This window comes from Chrysoperla carnea, chromosome 2 (assembly GCF_905475395.1).
Source record: "Chrysoperla carnea chromosome 2, inChrCarn1.1, whole genome shotgun sequence".
Lineage (NCBI taxonomy): Eukaryota > Metazoa > Arthropoda > Insecta > Neuroptera > Chrysopidae > Chrysoperla > Chrysoperla carnea.
Genome location: NC_058338.1, coordinates 17,304,633 through 17,324,377, shown reverse-complemented (window position 1 = coordinate 17,324,377; position 19,745 = coordinate 17,304,633). Strand labels below are relative to the sequence as shown.

At 28.2% G+C, this 19,745-nt stretch overlaps 1 protein-coding gene across 1 annotated transcript; it reads right to left on the bottom strand.

Annotated features, from left to right (window-relative positions):
• Positions 1-4,289: 4,289 nt before the first annotated feature.
• Positions 4,290-10,098, bottom strand: LOC123292133 (zinc finger protein 106). The gene is made up of 5 exons (XM_044872688.1): positions 7,891-10,098; positions 7,245-7,442; positions 7,056-7,172; positions 5,938-6,393; positions 4,290-5,127 (listed from the first exon to the last, which is right to left on the bottom strand). The coding sequence occupies exons 1-5, from the start codon at positions 10,051-10,053 to the stop codon at positions 5,041-5,043; spliced, it is 3,021 nt and encodes a 1,006-aa protein (XP_044728623.1). The 5' UTR covers positions 10,054-10,098; the 3' UTR covers positions 4,290-5,040.
• Between the last annotated feature and the right edge of the window lie 9,647 nt (positions 10,099-19,745).

The window sequence follows — 19,745 nt, the reverse complement described above, 5'->3', positions numbered from 1 at the left end:
GAATTACTAGATATTGAACAAATTTTTCGAGGAAAATTTTAGGTAATTTTATGTAAATAATATAAGCAATAGCTGTAAAAAATTTGACAATCAACATTCTATGTAAAGCACTGGTGAGACATTTTTCCGATGTTTCTTAAAAATAGTAAACCTCGCCTAATTAAATATAATTTTCTTAGTAAACAAATTACAAATCAAAATTTTATTTTGATTTTCAAAATAAAAATTACCTACATATAAAATAGCTGAAGCTTTTCGGATTACTTAAGAGGTGTACTTAAAAAAATAAATTTACCCATTGAGTTATTTAAAACACTGATAAGGAAAAAATAAATTTTCGAAGTATTTTCAATAAACATTTCCATTGTAAATTATTTCAAAACTACGAAACACTGATAAAGAAAAATTAAATTTTCGAGGTATTTTCATTCACTTTTCAATAAAAATTTCCATTGTAAATTATTCCAAAACTACGAATTAAGCATTAAAACAACAGCATTAAAAAAAATTAATATTTTAATCACATAGCTATATTTCAAAAACATTCTCTATATGAGACTATAATCGAATTAGTCATAAATAGGCCATTTACTGGCGAGCTCCCTCGACAAGCGGATTGACTGAACAGGTAGCGTCCATAAACCACTGGGTCATATCATTAGCCCTTCTTAGACTCCTCTCTCCCTTCATGCCTAACGTAGCTTTTCCTGCAACCAAGACTTTTGAAACGAGAGTTTGAATCTACATTTAAGATCCTGTTATTTTTGAAGATTCTACTTATCAAGGTATTGGATTGGGATGGCCAAAGCTGCAATGTTCGAAAATATTATCTATCATAATGAGATGATTTTGAAATATAGCTACAACACACTTGTATATAAATAATTAACACATAAATTTTCGACAAATATTTTTTTAAAATTTAGCTCAATTTTAAATTTCTATCATTTTTGCAATTATTTTTAGTAAATTTTAAAAAAAAATATATTTTTTATAAAAAAATAAATAAAAGTTACCATTTTAAATAAAATAATCATTTTTGTATTTATACATTTCTAGAAAATAATTTTACAAAATAAAAACAAAAAATTGTGACCAATTTTATTGTAAAATTTGCTTAATTGTGGAAGTATTGTTGTATAATTATTATTATCAAAAATATAATTATTATTATTCTAGTTGTTTTTTGTATATAAAATATTAAGATACTTTATTGTAATTTTTTGATAATAAAACAAATGAAAAATAGTCTTCTATCTTTTTTAATTCCAACGAACTACAAATTTTTCTTGAATTAATAAATACAACGATGAACAAATGGTCGAAATTGCGTAAATGTGAAATGTTTAATTTTCATATTTTTTATGAGGCTCAGACAGTTTACAATCAATATAATCAACGCCCGCCGAAAGCCAGTTAGAGCCAGATATCGTACTTCTATTTTAAGGCACCGGTTGTCAGGCAAAAGTGAATGGATAAAAAAAAGGCCGTTTGACGAAACTAAATTAAAATAAAAACAACGAATTAAATGAGTTAATTTAAATTTTATTTTTATGTACAAATTGTTGTGAAATTATGACAATATATTTTTACAAGAATTATTTAATATTTATTACAAATATATCGAACACAATAAGTATCATGTCATCGATTCACTAGGTACACATTCGCAGTCACATTGTACAATAACATGGCCAATCACACACTGTTTATTCTGTCAATATCCAACAGTGAAATAACAGCTAAAAATTGGGCCTGTTGATCAAGGTTTTCTTTAAAGCTTAATTCAATAGAACTACTTAAAATGTAATTTAAATATTTTTTGTTTCATTTATAATCCAGTAATAATCTGGCAGTTAATGAATGCACGGGAAATTTTATAAATTCGAATTCCTATGAATTTCAGGGTGCTCTTTTCGAATTTTTACTTTATTACTTCGTAAGCGGATGTAAAATGCATTTAATTTAAAAATAAAATAATAAAACTATTAATTTATAAAATTTCCATAACGCTTTCCATGCATACTCCGGACTAGTTATGAAAAGATTCCTCTATTAGATATTACCTATTTGAAAGAAAAATGAAAATTTGCCTGAGAAGTTTAAAATTCTGTTATTTAATAACAGAAAGCCCATCAGATGCCCATACGGCAACATATAAATATATTTTCAATACATACATGGCAATAAATGTCTGCAAGTTAATTCAAAAATAACTTTATGCAACTTAATTCTTTTGAGTATTCAAATTATGAAAGCATGCTATTGGCTGTTAAATATTTTAGGGTAACTGTATTTGAGGCACCGTAAACATGTAACACACGTTCTTTTCGAAGACCTGGCTGAAAGATTGTATTAACCTGTCTATAATATCAGAGCCCACATATATTATTTTGGCATTTATGAAACACAATTTTGAAACCACCTTGCGAAATTTTTTTTTAGTAATCTGACTTTCATTATTTGTTTCATTAATTAATAATTTATTAAAGCAGTTAAATTTCAAAATACCTCATGAATTTTTTTCCAAATAAAATTAAACAAATAAAAAAACTCATGGGTAGTTAAGGCCCCAAGATCCTTCAGCCAGCTATTCGATTCAGGCATTACAATAATAATAATGGGGTTTAATTTCCGTTTCTCAGACCACGTCTATAACCGAGGCCACCCATATCATTATTTTTAATCTTTATAAGAGAAGTACATAAATATATTCGCAGTACATCAAATATCTACTCTAAAATTTTATACAACTTTTCTAATATATCTTAATAAATGAATCCGGCAAAATTCATATTATGATTTATCTGGATTTACGTACATATAAATAATATTCCTTAAGACACACTGTACTTGAAGTTTTATCATAGTAATTATAAAAATAAGCTCATCCTGAAATTTTTTCGCATAAATTTAAAATCACGTTGTATAAACTCTCAATAATCGAGAGACAACGACAGAGGGATATATATTTCTCATTGACTTCATATTTAAAAAAAAATAAAAAAACATCTAATAAAAATTATTACTCTATAAACACATCGAATTTTTTTCGAATATATTTCTATATTACACAATTTACAAAAAAAAAGATACAATTAAAATAAAATAATTATTACACAAAAAAATCACACATTGATACTTTTATTAAATAATTGGATTTGGAACGACATTTTGACCCCAATTTGGTGAAACGAAATTTCATTATAGCATTTGTATAACAAGGGAACATCAAACGAAGTATCGTATATGTATGAGCTGTAATTTAGCATCGGCCTTTTTTACAAGAAAAGCAATTAATTTCAAATTATTTCTTTGTTTCTGATCCGTGGATAAATTAAAGTATGTTTAAGGCTTGAAATAGACATCTAAACGAGGTTGCTTTGTTACACTCCTAAAATGTACGGTTTCCTGACACCAAACTAAAGGCACAATGTGATGGTCAAACCATTATTTTTTAATAAAATCATAGGGGCAACAAAAAATAACAATTCATTTTTTTTATATTCAGTTACTTGAATATTTAAACTTAAAATAAATATCAAAGAAAGGCACAGAATTTAACAAAACAAATATTACATCGAAAATCTATTACCATTCCCTATATATAAAGATGATTCCTTAACAACTACTATCGGTATTCGTACAAGATTTCCTGAAAAATAGGAAACAATTCAGAAAATGAGAAGTTCTGAATGATTAAAAATTAAATTGTTTAGACGACGTATTGAAACTTTTCTTTTAATTACAAATAAAGCCAAACATATTTTGGTTTATTCGATCACTTTCAGTTCAAAAATGGTCGAATGGAACAAAACAAAGAAAATTCATAAATTCCGAGTAATTGAAACGATAAATATAACCTAAAACCTCAATATTATTAGATCAGGGATGTCGAACCAATGGCACGCAACACAATATTTTGGGTACACCACCGATTACAAAGTTCTTTATGAAAGTATTCTAGATTTTTTCAGTTCAAAGAGTTATCGGAAACACTCAAGTTTATTATGTACCCTGATATGATTTCATTGGATAAACTACACTAGTCCAAATTCGATTGATTGAAAATTGAAAAATTTGAAGCTAATTTATTTATTTCCAGTCTAATTCAGTATGGATTAAAATTTTATTGAAACAAGGAAAGAGTTGTAATTAATCGAAACAGAAAAATTGACAAGCAATAGAAATAAAAAAATGCAACAACAAAGTCATACTAATGTTACTTTAATTTGAATACACGTTTAAATGAAACGTTGCAAAATTTATTTTTTTAATTAAATGAAGAATTTTGAGTTGATAGCATTTAGTCTTATTATTTTCCCAATAATCACGAAGTCCAAATTATTTGTCTATGACCTCATTAAAAATTTCTTTAGATAAAATGGTACGTTGGTATATAAAGGTTCGCCTCCCCTGCCTCAAGTAATAATGCGCTAGACGTCTATAAACCCACTTATATCTAACACTTTAGCGACAAAAAACTACACTGAAGTATGCAAATTAGGGTAGTTTCATATCTTAACTTATCCGTTATAAGCTTAAAAAAATCATAAATTTAAGATTAATTTTTTAATATTCTCCCAATTAAGGCATAAATTTTCAACACCTGACATCATACATGCAACCATTAGTGTAAATTTTTGTTTTTTCGAATACTGATATGATTAATTTGTTCGGTTTTTTCCATACTCAATTTTAATAAACTACTCTTCAAGCTCGATCAATAAGGACTAACACTAACAAGAAATCTTGCCCAATACTTTTCATATCTTAACGTAAACTTTATTCATCCAGTTATTATCACATAAGGGTACAATAAGAGATTGTAAATATTTAGACGTAAGTTTTTTTTAATAAATTGAAAATAAATATCGAAATAAGTTATTTTACATTACTCATTTGTCAAAACATGAATAAAATGGGCTCCATTTTAAAGTACTGTAACACTCTCCTTCCTCTGTTTATATGGCTGGTACTTGATAATGAATGTTATTTACTGTTATTACTGTTTAACGAATAACAGTCGGAAACCATTAGTTACCTACGATTTTCGTTTATATATTTTAAGACAACTTCTGGCATTGATCGTACCTCTAGGCAGGAATTTTTTGAACCCATAATAACCTGAAATATAGGCATAGTTTATTTAAATACATTTATATTGAGTTTTTTTTTTATATTATCCCCACTGATCTAATCCAACATTATTGTATAATAAATGGAATTTATACACCGATTTTCTTGCGGTAATACTATTTTCAAACAATTTTAGTCTAATTCCCAATAATTTTGAATGTTTTCAAAAAACAATGAATAAATAAATTAGATAGTTATTACAGACCTGACCCAGTATACCAGTATATATATACTAGCTGTTTCCCGCCCGCTTTGCGTGGCGTAAAATATACCCGCTTTGCTGGGCAACATCCCCACTTGCACCCCTCCCTCCACATTTCCTTGCGTTGGATAACAGTTTTGTAATGTACACGTCATGCTCTTTTATTTGATACCCCACTTAGGTATATTTGTAAATATTCGATATTTCCTTCCCACTTTCTCGCTACACCTTTCTACCCTCCGAAGGTTAAAAAAATTTCTAAATGTAATTTAAAACATTCTGACCAACTTTTGAACTATTAAAAGTCATAATTTAAAAATATGAATTTTTTATTCATGAACACCCCCGCAACCCCCCTTGTGGGTGGAATTTCGTAAAATCCGTTCTTAGCTGACCTCTACTTGGCAAAATGAATATTCCTGCCAAATTTCAAGTCTCTAGGTCTTATAGTTCCAGAGATAATATCGTGATGAGTGACTATCTATCTATATAGATCTATAGAAAGTCTCCTATATATTTATAGATATATCACTATCTGACAGTTTATTATTCTAAAGTGGCAATATAGTATAATTGTATAATTTAATGTTACTTACTTTATTATCAAAAACATCTAACGCTAAAATCATTCCACCAGGTCCCACAAATTTTGTCACCAATTGATTTGTTATAATATCAAAAACATAAATAAAACCATCATAACAACCAGCGAATAATAATTTTTGATATTCTAATAAACAAACGATACCTTTACCAGCCAACAATTCTTTTGTTAAGACGCCATCAGTAAAATTATAGCCTAAGATTACTTTTTTATTTGTACCACAATAAATGATCGATCCATGTTGTGATAACATGATTGAATATATTGTATAATCAGACGTTGTGAATGTTATGTAACGTAATAAGAGACCAGTCATTGCATCACGTATTGATACCAATTCATTACGTGGTGCAGCAATTAATATTCGACGTGCGCCTTCACTTTGAGTTTTTAGTGCTAGTATTGCTTCATTTCCTATTCGGCATTTTTCATCTTCCATTAAATTATTCTGAAAAAATTTAAAGCCAATTAAAAACCTAACAGAAACTTAATACATTATTAAAACTTCCTAAAAAGATAATTCAAGTTATGTATTGAATCATTTCATTATCTTCCTTCTTAAAGGAAATGATTTTTTAACGGTCAGGGAAAGGTAGGGCTTAGCGAAACAAAAGCAATGTTTATATTTTTCCCCAAGAAAATTTCATCCCGTTGATCTTGTGCTTATTTATGCGATTTAGGGTACCTACTGACAAAGTTGTTTTGCCACTTGCAAAACATTGGTTGTCATAGCTAAATCCGTAAGGCTATTTGTGTTGGTGTATAAGTTGGTAGCCTAAAACACCCAAATCTAGGAATGAGATTATCATTTCGCACCTTCAAGAAGTGAATTGCCTAGTCAAGCAGTTTTCATTTTTAGATGCTAACGTTTTGGTCAATAATGAAAAAGTGAAAGTGTTTCGGCCTTATATAAAGGAAGCATTAGATTATGTAAACAGGATGGCAATGGTATGGAATCCAAGTGCCAAAATAATTAAGGGTCGCCATAAACATTGAGACTTAATTTTGGGAGTGAATTCAAGAATCGAATGGCACTTACGAGGCGTACATACAGATCCTTTACACTAGCTCACATATGGTATTAACTTATCATGAGCAATGTGTACTTACATTAATTGAATACCTATATAAATGCCCCGATACTGTTCCAAGAAATACATATCTCCAATCAGCATCCATACATTGTATTGCAATGCTTATTTGTATGCTTGTTAATTCTTTCAAAGTCTATAAAAAAAATTAAATTATGTTTATATATTAATTTTTGGACTAATTATTTTGTTCATATTTACTACCTACCTCGATTTCAAAACATTTAAAATAAGTATCCAATGACCCCGAATATACACATGTAACCCCATCTTTATTATTTGCTATATAAAACGATGTAATTGCAGCTTGGTGTGCACATGCAGAGTTTAATAATTCACCATTTTCTACATTATATTTATAAATTTTACCATCTTCACCGCCAGCTATTATTGCATTTTTATATGTCTACAATTTATAAAATATCGAGTTAGTTACATTTTTTTTTTAAACTCAAAATATAAAGCAAAAAAATATTTATTAACAACTGTGAGAGGGGGGATGGGCCAACCCATTTACGGTATCACAACGGACCCTATGGTATAAGTGTGTGCCCCCCCCCAGGACAGCCGCTCTAACCTAACCTAACCTAACATTCATAATAAGAGTAATCACTAGCTAATTCTTACTGATGATGACTACTTGGTAGTCGAAAATACGTATTTAAAAAAATACAAAAAACTGATCTAGGAAATTGGGGCAAAAATCGAAATTTATATGTAACCTAAAAACATATTATAAACAAAGTTTGAAATTTGAGCTTGCGCAATAGCATAAGATTTTCATCGCCAGAGTAATGACTGTGGTACGAAAGACGAACAATCTGAAGTGCTAAATATAATGTAAAATAACATACCTTTACAAATAAAATAGATCCAGTATGATCTGAGCATTTGAAACATTCTAATTTTTGTGTGCCACATTCAACATCATTATTATTGATGCTATTATTAGAGCACTCTACATTTGTACTTGAAGTCTGTGACTCTGTTCCATCATCAGTTTTTCCTTGATTATCTTGAGCCGGTATTGATAATGTAACTGGACTTGGTTCATTTGATATATTTACACTATTTTCATTCAATTGTTCAACACAATTTTCATTAAAATTAGTATCAGTTATTTTTATTTCCTGAGGTTCATTTTCAGAAACTGTTGAATTCAAAAGAACTGTTTCGCTTTCTTCTTTAACTTCAATTTTCTTTAAATATTTTTCGGGATTAATTCGAACTAAGGGTACTATACATGGTTTAATAATGGAATTTACAAAGTTCATTTTCACTGTGGGTAGTTTATGTTCTACAGATTTTTGTCGTTTTTCAACACTACATCGTCGTATTCGAGCTGTTTCCACATTATTAATAGGTGGTGATGGTCGTTGTTGCTCAATTCCAGATTCATTTTCATCACCAGAATCAGATACAACATATTTTTTTCTCGATTTTTTATTTGAATGTTTTTTTATTGATGATATACTATCGTTATCGTGGTCTTGTTTTCGTTTTGATTTTATTTTACGTGTTTCACTATCAGGAGTTACATTGCGATTGAAATTATTTTTTATTGGCTTATCTTCGTCATCCGAATTGCTATCGCTATAAGTTGCTTCGTGCTTTTGATCACGTTTTCGTTTCGAATTTTTAATTTTATGTATTTCATTATCGCGATTTCCTATACGACTGGAATGAGTTTTCACTGATTTATCTTCAGCATCAGAATTTGGTGCGACCGACGATGCTTTTATTGATCGTTTTGTTACATTCTGTTCAGTGATAAATACTGATTTTTTAGCTTCAGACTCATCACTCCGTATTGTTTCTTTACCATGTTTATCTTTTGAGGTACTTTTCTTCGATGATGATGATCTTTCTCGGCGAGATTTTTTCGGTGATTTTTTCGATTCAATATCTTTTCCAATGCTTTTTAGTGATTTCTGTACATCGACCTCCTCGACCTTCTCTACGTGCAATGTCGGTGATTTTTTTGATTCGATTTTATCATTTTGTTCAATAATTTTTTGTGGCTTTTTTATTTCAACTTTTTCTGAATTTTCAACGTTACCAGTTACAATTTTTGTATTTGATTTGTCTATATTTTCTTGTTGAATTTTTTTAGTTTTCCGTTTAGATACATTTTCTTTATCACTATTTCGATTCACATTTTTCGATTTTGAATCGCTATGTTTATTTCGTTTATTTGTTTGCTTCGAATCTGAATTTATTTCACTATTAACTTTTCCATGTTCATTATTTATTAGAGAAGAATTCGATTCTATACTTTCCCCTAGGTCATTTGTTATAGTGAGAGATTGTTGATGCACAGCTGTAATAGAATTTTCGTTCGTTGGAACACTTTCAGATACTGCGTTTCTTGAAGATCCTGCTGTATCAATTTTAAGTTCAGTACCTAAATCTAATTTTCTAGCAACACTTTTTTTCGTGGTTACATTTTCTTGACATTCTTCAGAGTGCGCCATTAACTGTTTATATAAATTCATTTTTTCATCCATTAATCTTTGAATTTGCACATCAATATCATAAATCTTTAATAAAATTTCTTCTTTGCCATTCGTAGAACTCACAGTAGCTATTATTGGTCGTTTATTAGTCGTGGAAGATGCTGATATAAATTTCTTTTCACCAGGAGAACGCCATTTACGGGATCCAAAATTTTCATTGCTTGATACAGATAAACGAATATTGTCAGCGTTATTGTCTGATGATATATCATCTTCAGTTTTTAATTCTCCTGATACATTTGTATTGTCTCTAGCAAATTGAGCTGATATCAAATCTGAATTTTCCAATAAACCACTCGAAGTTTTTTCTAAATTTTTTGATTTTATAGATGTAGGAGTATTTAAACATTTTTCTGAATTTACCGTGTCATTCATTTTTTTTGAAGTTACAACGTCATGTTCTTTTGATATACATTTTTGTGCTTTTATTGAACTACTACAGTCTGTATTTTGTACTTTATCATTTTGAGATTCTACTGATAATTTATTTTCGTATAACATTTGCGAACTTTCAGATAATTCATTATTTGTTTTTGTATTGTTTCGAATATTATTTTCAATTACTTGTTCATTATTAATAATATTATTTGATTGAGATTTACGCCTTTTTTGTTGTTTATAGGGATTTGTCGCTGTTGTATTTAATATTTCAGCTCGAATAATTTGTCGAAAGTAATTTAAATTCTTTTTTAATGAATTTTTTTCTTTAATTAATTTAATTCGAATTGGTTTAACTTGTTCTTTTCGTGTTTTTTTGATCGCTGATTTGTTATAATTACGTTTTTTAGTTAGTATACGTTTTTCGTTTGTTGATTTTCTCCTAGACTTTTTTAAGCCTTTATTAGTTTCAATAATTTGAGTGATTTGTGAAGTGATCTGATTTTCTGAAGGAATAATCAATTCATTTTTTCTTATAGGAGATGACATTTCTTTTTCTGAAGAAATCGATGATATTTTCGTTTCTAAATTTATTGCGAATTTTTCTTCCGGAAAAGAAGAAACAAATGTTTCTTTTTGTTCGGTTGCATCTAAGGGTAAAACCAAATTTTCTTGTTTTATATGACATTGAATATTATCTTTTTTGTTTACATAATTTTCTTCTTTACGATTTTCATTTGGTATTTTGTCAACCCCATTTTTAAATGGCGTTATATAATCAAGATTTTCATTTGGTATATTTTGTTCATTTTTAAATGAGGGTACATAATTTTCGATATTTTGATTATTTTCTTCTCCGTTTTTAAAAGGCGATACATAATTTTCGAGATTTTCATTTTGAATATTTTCTTTTACATAATTTTTTTGTATTTCATTTTCACTTGTTCCTAAAGATTCTTTATCATGCGGTGATAAATATGCATCATTTTTCACTATTTCATCGGTTTTGAATGATGGACTATAATTTTCATCATTAGTATTTTCTTTACAAATTTCACTAATCACATTTTCATTTTGATCATTAATTTGTTGTTTATTTTCTACTAAATTTTCAGGTAAACTAAGCACTGCACTATCAAGAACCGCTTTTATTGGTGACAATTTTGTAGTATCAATTGTTGATTCATTGCACTCTGTATTTTCAATGTTTTCATTAATTTTCACTGTATTAAAAAAATCTTGTTCTTCTTCTGTCCCACCACCATTAAGTAACGAAGTAGTCTCATCTTTATTAATTTCTGTAAAATTAAAAAACGAGCTAACATCTGACGGTAATTGTAATTCATCAATATTTGAAGGAAGTTCCAACGGCCCTAAATCATAATTATTATAACTAATTAGTTCTTCGGTATCCTTTTCATCTGTCGCTGACCATTCATCTAGTAAAATTAAATCGGCATTATTTTTATCGTCGTCTGGTGGACTTTTATCACAATCATTATCAATCTTTATCCTTAATTTTGCAGCATCTTGAGCTTCTTTTTCATCAACATTATCTAAGGCCTCTTGTAAAAATTGTAAATCTTCAGTTAAATTTAATGTAAAATTTGGTATAATACCATCAGTAATTTCTTCATCAGCATAAACGGAATTCGCTGCCATACTGTCTTTATTTGTATCGTTATTATACTTATTACGTAAATTTTGCGTTAATTTTGAACGTTGTTCACGTAATAATTTTTGCATAGCTGGCTCGTATCTGGTTGTTGAATTTACCTAGCAATTAAAAACAGATTCAACATAATGCACTTCTGACTATATTTCCGTTTTTAGAAAAGACATCTACACTTTAACAGAAACTATGGAAATAGAATATCATGAAAAATTGCGCAATATTTGAAAGTATAGTAGCCCTACGCCATCAGTTCAACTACTACGACATTGTATTGAAATATTTGCTCGAAAAACGCATTTTTTAACCCCCGAACCAAAAAGAGTGAGATTATAAGTTTGGCTGCCCCAATTAGATATAAAAATGGCTTTCTGTGAAACTTTTTCAAACCGCCCCCAAAATGTTATTCAGACCCTTCTGATCAAAACTCCCATCGCTACAAAATTTTTTAACGAGTAGTTTTCGAGCTACGGGCGATCAAAGCTACACACATATTATATTTATAGTACCTGTATGACTAAGAAAATGGCTTTCTGTGAAAATTTTTCAAACCGCCAACAAAATTTGACATTCTTGACTAGAGAGTCAAGAAGCGGCTACGTCTCACGGTCAAGCAGGACTCTCTCTCTCTCTCTATATATTTTTTCATGTTTTGTAATCGTAACTATAAAACTACATTTATAACGTAAAAAACTTGGGAGAATTAAATAACGTATGTCAAAAAACAGAATTACTTAATATTACTTACCAATTTCAAAATTGTATCTTTATTGAGCTTTTTTGGTAATTTTTCGGGTATTTTTGCAGTAACTGGTTTACTGGTTGGTAAAGATAACGTTTTTTCTTTACCATGACGGCGTGATGAAGATGCTTCAGACGAAGCTGTTTTAGTTGATGTTCTCTTTGAAGATGAATTTCGATTTGAATTACTACTAGAACGATTGGATAATTTTCGATTTGGACTCGACGAATGTGTTCGACTACGAGGTAACGACCATGATTCAGCACTATTTGATCGTCGATGGTATGAAGAATCTTGTGACAATCTACCCGTAGTATCATGCGAATTGTGTTTATAATGTGATGATTTATAATTTCTTGATCGATTACTTGATGAATATCGAGTATCTGATGCAGATCGATCATTCGGTGCAGACCGAATATCTGATGCAGATCGATTATTTGATGAATATTTCGTCGTTTTGTTTGATGATTCTACAGTTTTCTCTGTATTACCACCTGTAATTAATGACACTGTACAAATCTGTTTGAAATTCGAAAAATAAATTTTATCGAGAAAAATGCTTCAAGCAAATATGTGGCGTTCATTGGCGCACATTTCATGCAATCATTATATTCGACCCGTGATTTCATGTTCAATAAAAAGCTCACTCTGCTTCATAACTGATGAAAGATAAAATAAAGCTCTAAATTAGAAAGTTAGTCTATATTTAAAAGATAACTTTTTTGTTCGAATCATTCTCTCGAAAACTGGATCTTTAAGGCAGAAACTGACTGGAATGTCGTATCCAAAATTATCTCTTACCTTTTAATATAAATTGAATTAAAAAATTTACAAGAGGGTAGATTGACTCTGAAAGTTGAAGTCGAATTTAATGTCTACGTAAAATGAGCATGAAGTCAACTTTTTGGTTGAAGCTTTTTTTTCAATAAAACATATTTTCAAGTTTCAAGCATCAACTTTAAAAAAAATCCCGTACCCCGTAAATATCATTTATTATTTTCATACATTTAGCATTTATGTTAAAATGTTAATAAATATATCTAGTGTCAACTTTTGGAATTTGATTCATTTCTCCAGATTAACTCCAGTATATCTCAAATGAATAGAATAGAATATATAATTACCTGTATCTTGATATTTCGCTGGAATTGGATAAGATACCATATTATTATTAGGAAAGATTATATTATCAGACGTAAAATGTGCATTATTATAAAGAGGAGGCACTGATTTCATATTTTCATTAATTGTTTGTTGATTATTAATTGGTGTTTGATGTTGCACTGTTCCAGTTTCATTTTGTAAATTATTTTTATTATTAAAACTAATATTTGGTGGTTCTGATGCACGTGGTATAAAATTATCAATGCCATTCTCATAGTATTGTAGTTGGGTCTCTTGATTTGCCAACCACGGATTTGCCACTTGCCACGGTGGATTCGGTAAAGGTGGTCTAAAAATTACAAATCAAAATATTATTAATTTTACGCAAAATTAATTTTTATACCAAAATAATTAAACCATAAAATAAAAAAATGTAAAATCGTTAAATTAGTCAAATCGTCAAAAACTTCTATAATTTTTTCTTTTACTTTCAAATACATGTTTAAAGTACTATATTTGTAAACAAATTAAACTTTTTCAAACAAATCAAATCTTATTAAGGTCAATAATAAAAATTGAATTTGCTTATCATCAAAATTCTATAAAATACATTTTCATGTGGATTAAAATTTGATTTTAATTGTCGCTCTAAAAAAATCGAATGAAATCTTAATGAGTCTTAATTTTATAATCAATTTTATGTTATAATTTATCAATTTAATATATAAACTCGGTGGTTACTTTTGTAAATGAATAACCGATAAATGGATTCCAATACATTTTCGTTCAGTTAATTTGTTTAAAGTATAAAGCCGTTAGACTGGAAAATTGACCCACAATTGTCGTCAAATTTTCTTTTTGTGCAGTCCTTACATAAATCTTACAACTATAATATCTTTAATTCATCCAGGCTAGTATTTAAAATTGAAATATAAAAATCTACCAATTTTTTAAGGAACAAATTGTTTTCTTCCAAATTAAAAGGGATTAATAATTAATCCTTATATCAACATCTCATTACAATATTCTCTACTATTCTCTGAATAGCGAGAAATGAAATAATAATAGTTTTCAAGAAATATATAGACATTTCTAGAGTTAACTTTTTATAAGATTTTATAGAATAAAAATTACAGGCCAGTTTTTAAAAGACGAGATATAATTCATATTCATTTTTATTTATCATTTAACACAAAAACACAAGTCCAAATACGGTTTTTGATAACCTCCAATAACTAATATAAATATGCTTTTTCTTTTAATGTTAGAAAGAAATAATTTGAGAAAATCGATTGATAATTATAGGACAATTACAATAGAAAAAATGTTTAACAAATAAATAAAATAGAACAAACGAAAAAATTATAACCTGGATTGTGGCATTTCATTACTGTATCCATAATTTGGACGATTATAAAATTGTTTCTTGGGACGATTATTATATCCACTCATAATATAATTATTGAATTTATATGTTTCACATAAAAATAATTGTAGAATTAGCAAAATATAATTCCATAATTGTGTCACACAGGCAAACTATGTACACTGTACGTTGAAAAACAATTCCATTTCCAATAACACATTTTTTTGCACTTATTTAATTTCTAATATATAAATAAATCAGACCCGTAATAAATTTGGTTTTGCTATTTTTTTAAATTAATATTTAATTAGATTTTTAATACAATATGTACAGAAAATGTTACTTCAATAAATATTTGTGAAATATGTCAAAATTATTATGCTAGCCTTACATAGAAATACGACTATGTTTACACCGCTACATCATACTATCTTATAGTAATCGCGATAGTAAAATTGATTCAACAAACGGCCGCGGCGGTCAAATTAATTCATTAGTGATTGATAGTAATTCATAAATAACTACTTTCTTTTTATACGAAGCAATGAATTTTAAATAATCTTATATATAAAAATGAATCGCTGAATGTGTTGCTAAGCGCAAATCTCGAGAGCAGCTGAACCGATTTCGCTAATTCTTTTTTATAATATTCCTTGAAGTACGAGGATGGTTCTTACGGAGAGAAAAATTTAAAAATTGCCTGAAAAAGTCTAAAAACACCACTTTTCTATATTCCCATACAGAAGATTCGTAATAATAATTAAAAGTCAATTTGAACTTTAATACCATACTATAAAGTTTAAGTGTTAGTAGAGGAGTTCCGGGAAAGCAAAACAATTGAGTGACGTTAGTATTGTATAAATATAAATTTCAATATTTATCAATGTTTATACTATTGTAACATTACTCAAAAACAAATTGTCTATGGGAAAATGTCAATTGAAATGTAAAATGTCTCAAACGTCTCTTTGCTGACCCGGTGTCCCGAATAGCAGAAGTATAAAAAAAAATCGACTGTTAGGCGGTACGAAGTTCGCCGGGTCAGCTAGTTTCCCATAAAATGTATTAGACAAAAACAGGGAAATTTCTTTATGTTTATAGAAAGGTTAATAAATCTTCCCACTACTATTATTTTATCTATAACTCAATCAAGCTAGACAATAATTAACAAAATATTAAAAAAAGTGATATTCCAGTTTTTCCGGAGATCTAATATAGCATTGTTATGACCATAACGACATAGTGATATATTTTGCTTGTGAATCATATACGTAGTTTTTTCGGATTAGGAATGATTGACTTCTTTAATGGCAACGGAATCATATATAGTGGTTTGGAACCGAGTCGTATGGTTAATTACCTATAATGTGTCTTTTGGCTTATTTTTTCTGTGCACACCGTGGAGAGTATATACCTGCACATTTCCATTGCACGTACTTTGGATACAACTACTAATAGTTGGAAAGGAAAAGGAAGATACTAATAGTGGGAAAGGATCTATTCATTTTCTAAGTGGTCATTGTAAGACCTAGCCTGTTTTCACCAGTGTCGAACACAAAGATAAAATATAGTAACCGAATACTCGTTTTTTAAATTAAAGAAAGTAATAAAGATCATTGTATTTTGGCTAAATAAACCGTAAAAAACTTTAACATGATAAAAGGGAAAATAATAAAAATATATTAAATTGATTTAAAAATAGTTTTTTTTTTTAAATTCTTATTTACATAAATATCAAGAAATAAATTATGAATTATTACATAAAGTTTCCATTACAACCAATTTACAAAAAAAAAAAGAAAAAAGAAAACATAAATACCGAATTTGAAAATATTTTACAAACAAAATTATTTATCATTTTTTTAAATTTAAATTCAATTAATTAAGTGAGTTTTTATTTGAAAATAGTTGACAATATGTTCAATAAAAAAAAACATGCACACAAAATCAGAGTCATAGCAAGATTTTTCCGCTCTTAAGGTAAAATTTCAGCTTTGCGCCCTCATAAATTTCTTTGAAAAAACTTAAATTTTTAATTATCAAACCGAGTTAAAATAATACCAATTGATCATTTTTGATTTCTTACTCTCAATTTATTATTTTGTGTTTAGCATTCGTGCCGAACAGTTTTACCCTAACATCAAGGAGTGTAACGCAATATACTTAAAAATAGTGAAAATTTATTAACTCTGTTATAGGAACTCAACAGAACAACGCCAGCGCCGCCTGATATCAGCGTTTGACCAATGATGTTTTAAATTGACGCAAACTCGAAATAATACCATGATTTTTAAGCCATTTTGTGCTTTACGCCTTGGTTTGATGTTTTTCCCTAGCTTCGAAACTGCACAAAATATAATGCAATTGATGGTATCAACAAAACATACACGTTTTTCTCCATATTAAAAAAATTAATTGAAAATCGTGTATGAATTCAATGACCACACTTCATTTGGGCTATAAAAAAAGAAACCAAGGCGAATCAACTATATTATTTCACTAATTACAAATTAAAATGACATTTAAATATTTATCAAATTTATTTTTTTTTCATATTTACTAGAAGTATTAAAAAGTATACACACTGTATAAAAAATTTTGTTTTTTGTTTTTTACTAATATTTGGTATTGACTATTTTTTTTGTTTTGTTTACTGAGGCACTGAATTACTTTTTTAAGTCATAGTATATTATTATAAATCCAGTATGAGATGAATCAGTCCTATCGGAAACTATACAAATGCAAATTTTTTGATATCATATTTAAAATATTTTATGTTTCATGAAAATTTATAACAAACTAGTTAACTTGACTGACTGTGCTAGATTCAAACTGATTCGAATGCAGTTAATTTTTTAAGAGAACATTATCAGACGATCCTGTGTGTAGGACTGAATGAAATCTCTATTCATGTTATTTGCACTTGGAGACATTTCTACCTCCAGCTAACGCGTAGTTCTTAAGGAGAACACAGAAAACCCAAGGTCCTTGTACTAGGGACAACATTTGTATACCCCTTTATTTGTTATATACGATTATTATATAGGAAAGTTGATTAGCGTAGTAAGAGTAGATAAAAAATAATTTGATTTGGATAAACTGTAATGGTGTTTTCGATAAATTTTCAAGCTTTTTTGACAATTCTTTGCATGATTAGTAAGATTTTCTGCATGATTATAAAAAAAATAAAAAAAACATTTGAATAATTTTAAGGCATCGACGGAATCTCATACTAGATTATTTCTTACGAGAAGAGCCATAGGAAAATCTTTCAAACAATAATATAAAAAATGATTTTTAATGGCCACTTAGTAATATATAAGTAATAGTATGTGTTAATAATTAAATATGAATCATAAAATTACAATATGTGTTCACACGTGAAAAACCGCACACATTACGTAACTCTTCATATAATATACATTCTATTAAGATCACTTACAATTAGTAGGAGAGGAATGACATTATTAATGTATCCCAAATCATCCCACAATATACAGTAATTTGTAAATAAACACATATTTTATTATTGTAAGACAAGTCTTGTGATGATAGAAAGTCTATACGATTTTAATAGTTTTTCAAAAGCTTTAAAAATTTATTTTTTTAATTTAAAATTAAGCCCATTGTAAATCTAAAATATTTATCACAAAAAATTTCTCTTAACAAATAACACAGGATAAAATAAAAAATTAAAGAGAGCAAATTGAGACAAACATTATATTTACAAATTTATTTTCTAGAATATTTTTTAAATTATCCTGTGATTTGTAAATCGTATCTCGCTTCAAATAATATATTTCGATAAAGGCATACAAAAAATATCGATAATATTATCTCCAATTTAATGGTAGGGAAAAAATGCTCTATGCACAGTTAAATTGAAAAAAGATAGCATCAAGTCTTCTTTTATACGTTAAAGAAAGTCAAGATGCCGTCTTTTTATTAACGCAAAAAGTCAACACCGATTGTATACTGTGAATACTTAAAAAGTATTATACTTTAAATTAGTTAAAAAATAATTTGTTTAATAATTTAAAGCGAATATAATTACAGTACACAAAAGGGGCGTCACAATGTACATTGAAGCTTATTTAACCCTATATTTAAATACCAACATAACCCAGCTAATTTCCATTCGTATTTAACTACATTAGAAAAATCAAGTCACTTAACGTTACTACTCCTAAAAGAGTCCATATCGCACAAACGTATCATGATGTTGCTCACTTCTACAAGTTTCTTTTTCAAATCACATCTATTCTTTATTAAAATCTTTCTTTATAAAACTATCAGTGAAACTTTTTTGGAAGTAAAGGGCGTTTAGACTGGGCTGATTTTCTACTAATTTGTCATCTAAATGAAAATTTTAGAAATGTTAGAATGAATTATTTGGATGTTAAGGCAGTGGAGGGTTTCATTTTAGTTATAATATAGCCAAAATTACTTTTTAATTTTTTAAATAATAAGCTTAATGAATGTTTTAGCACCATTTTATCAATGTGTGAATGGAATTTCGAACAAAGTTTAATATGATATGCAGACATTTTATTAAGTAAAAATAGGCACATTATTCATAAAAAAGGCATCACCATATAAGACACTCAATGAATCCGGGACCATATAATGTAAAAAATATATCAGATAGTAAATTTCCGGATTAGAAAAAAAATTTATCAATCCATAAAACGGTCCCAAATGCTTTAATCATATAAAAATTACAATTAAAAAATTTTACCAAAAATTAATAATTTCATCAAATGTATACCCTCGATTTATCATTTGTTTCTATTCAATATGATTAAAACTTTAAATTTGAATAATTTGAATATTTAAAATTAAACATACTATATGAGTATACAACTGTAACAAATTGATAATTTTTTAAATAGATAATTTATTTCAAGGAAAGATAATTTTGATTATTT

What these genes read in the sequence shown, in the direction of transcription:
- LOC123292133 (XM_044872688.1), bottom strand. Translation starts at nt 10,053, where the DNA reads ATGTTATACGAAAATAAATTATCAGTAGAATCTCAAAATGATAAAGTA. An exon ending in GATCTATTTTATTTGTAAAG is followed by an intron (nt 7,443 to 7,890) that starts GTATGTTATTTT and finishes TATAAATTGTAG; the next exon opens with ACATATAAAAATGCAATAAT. An exon ending in TAGATGTTTTTGATAATAAA is followed by an intron (nt 5,128 to 5,937) that starts GTAAGTAACATT and finishes CCTATATTTCAG; the next exon opens with GTTATTATGGGTTCAAAAAA.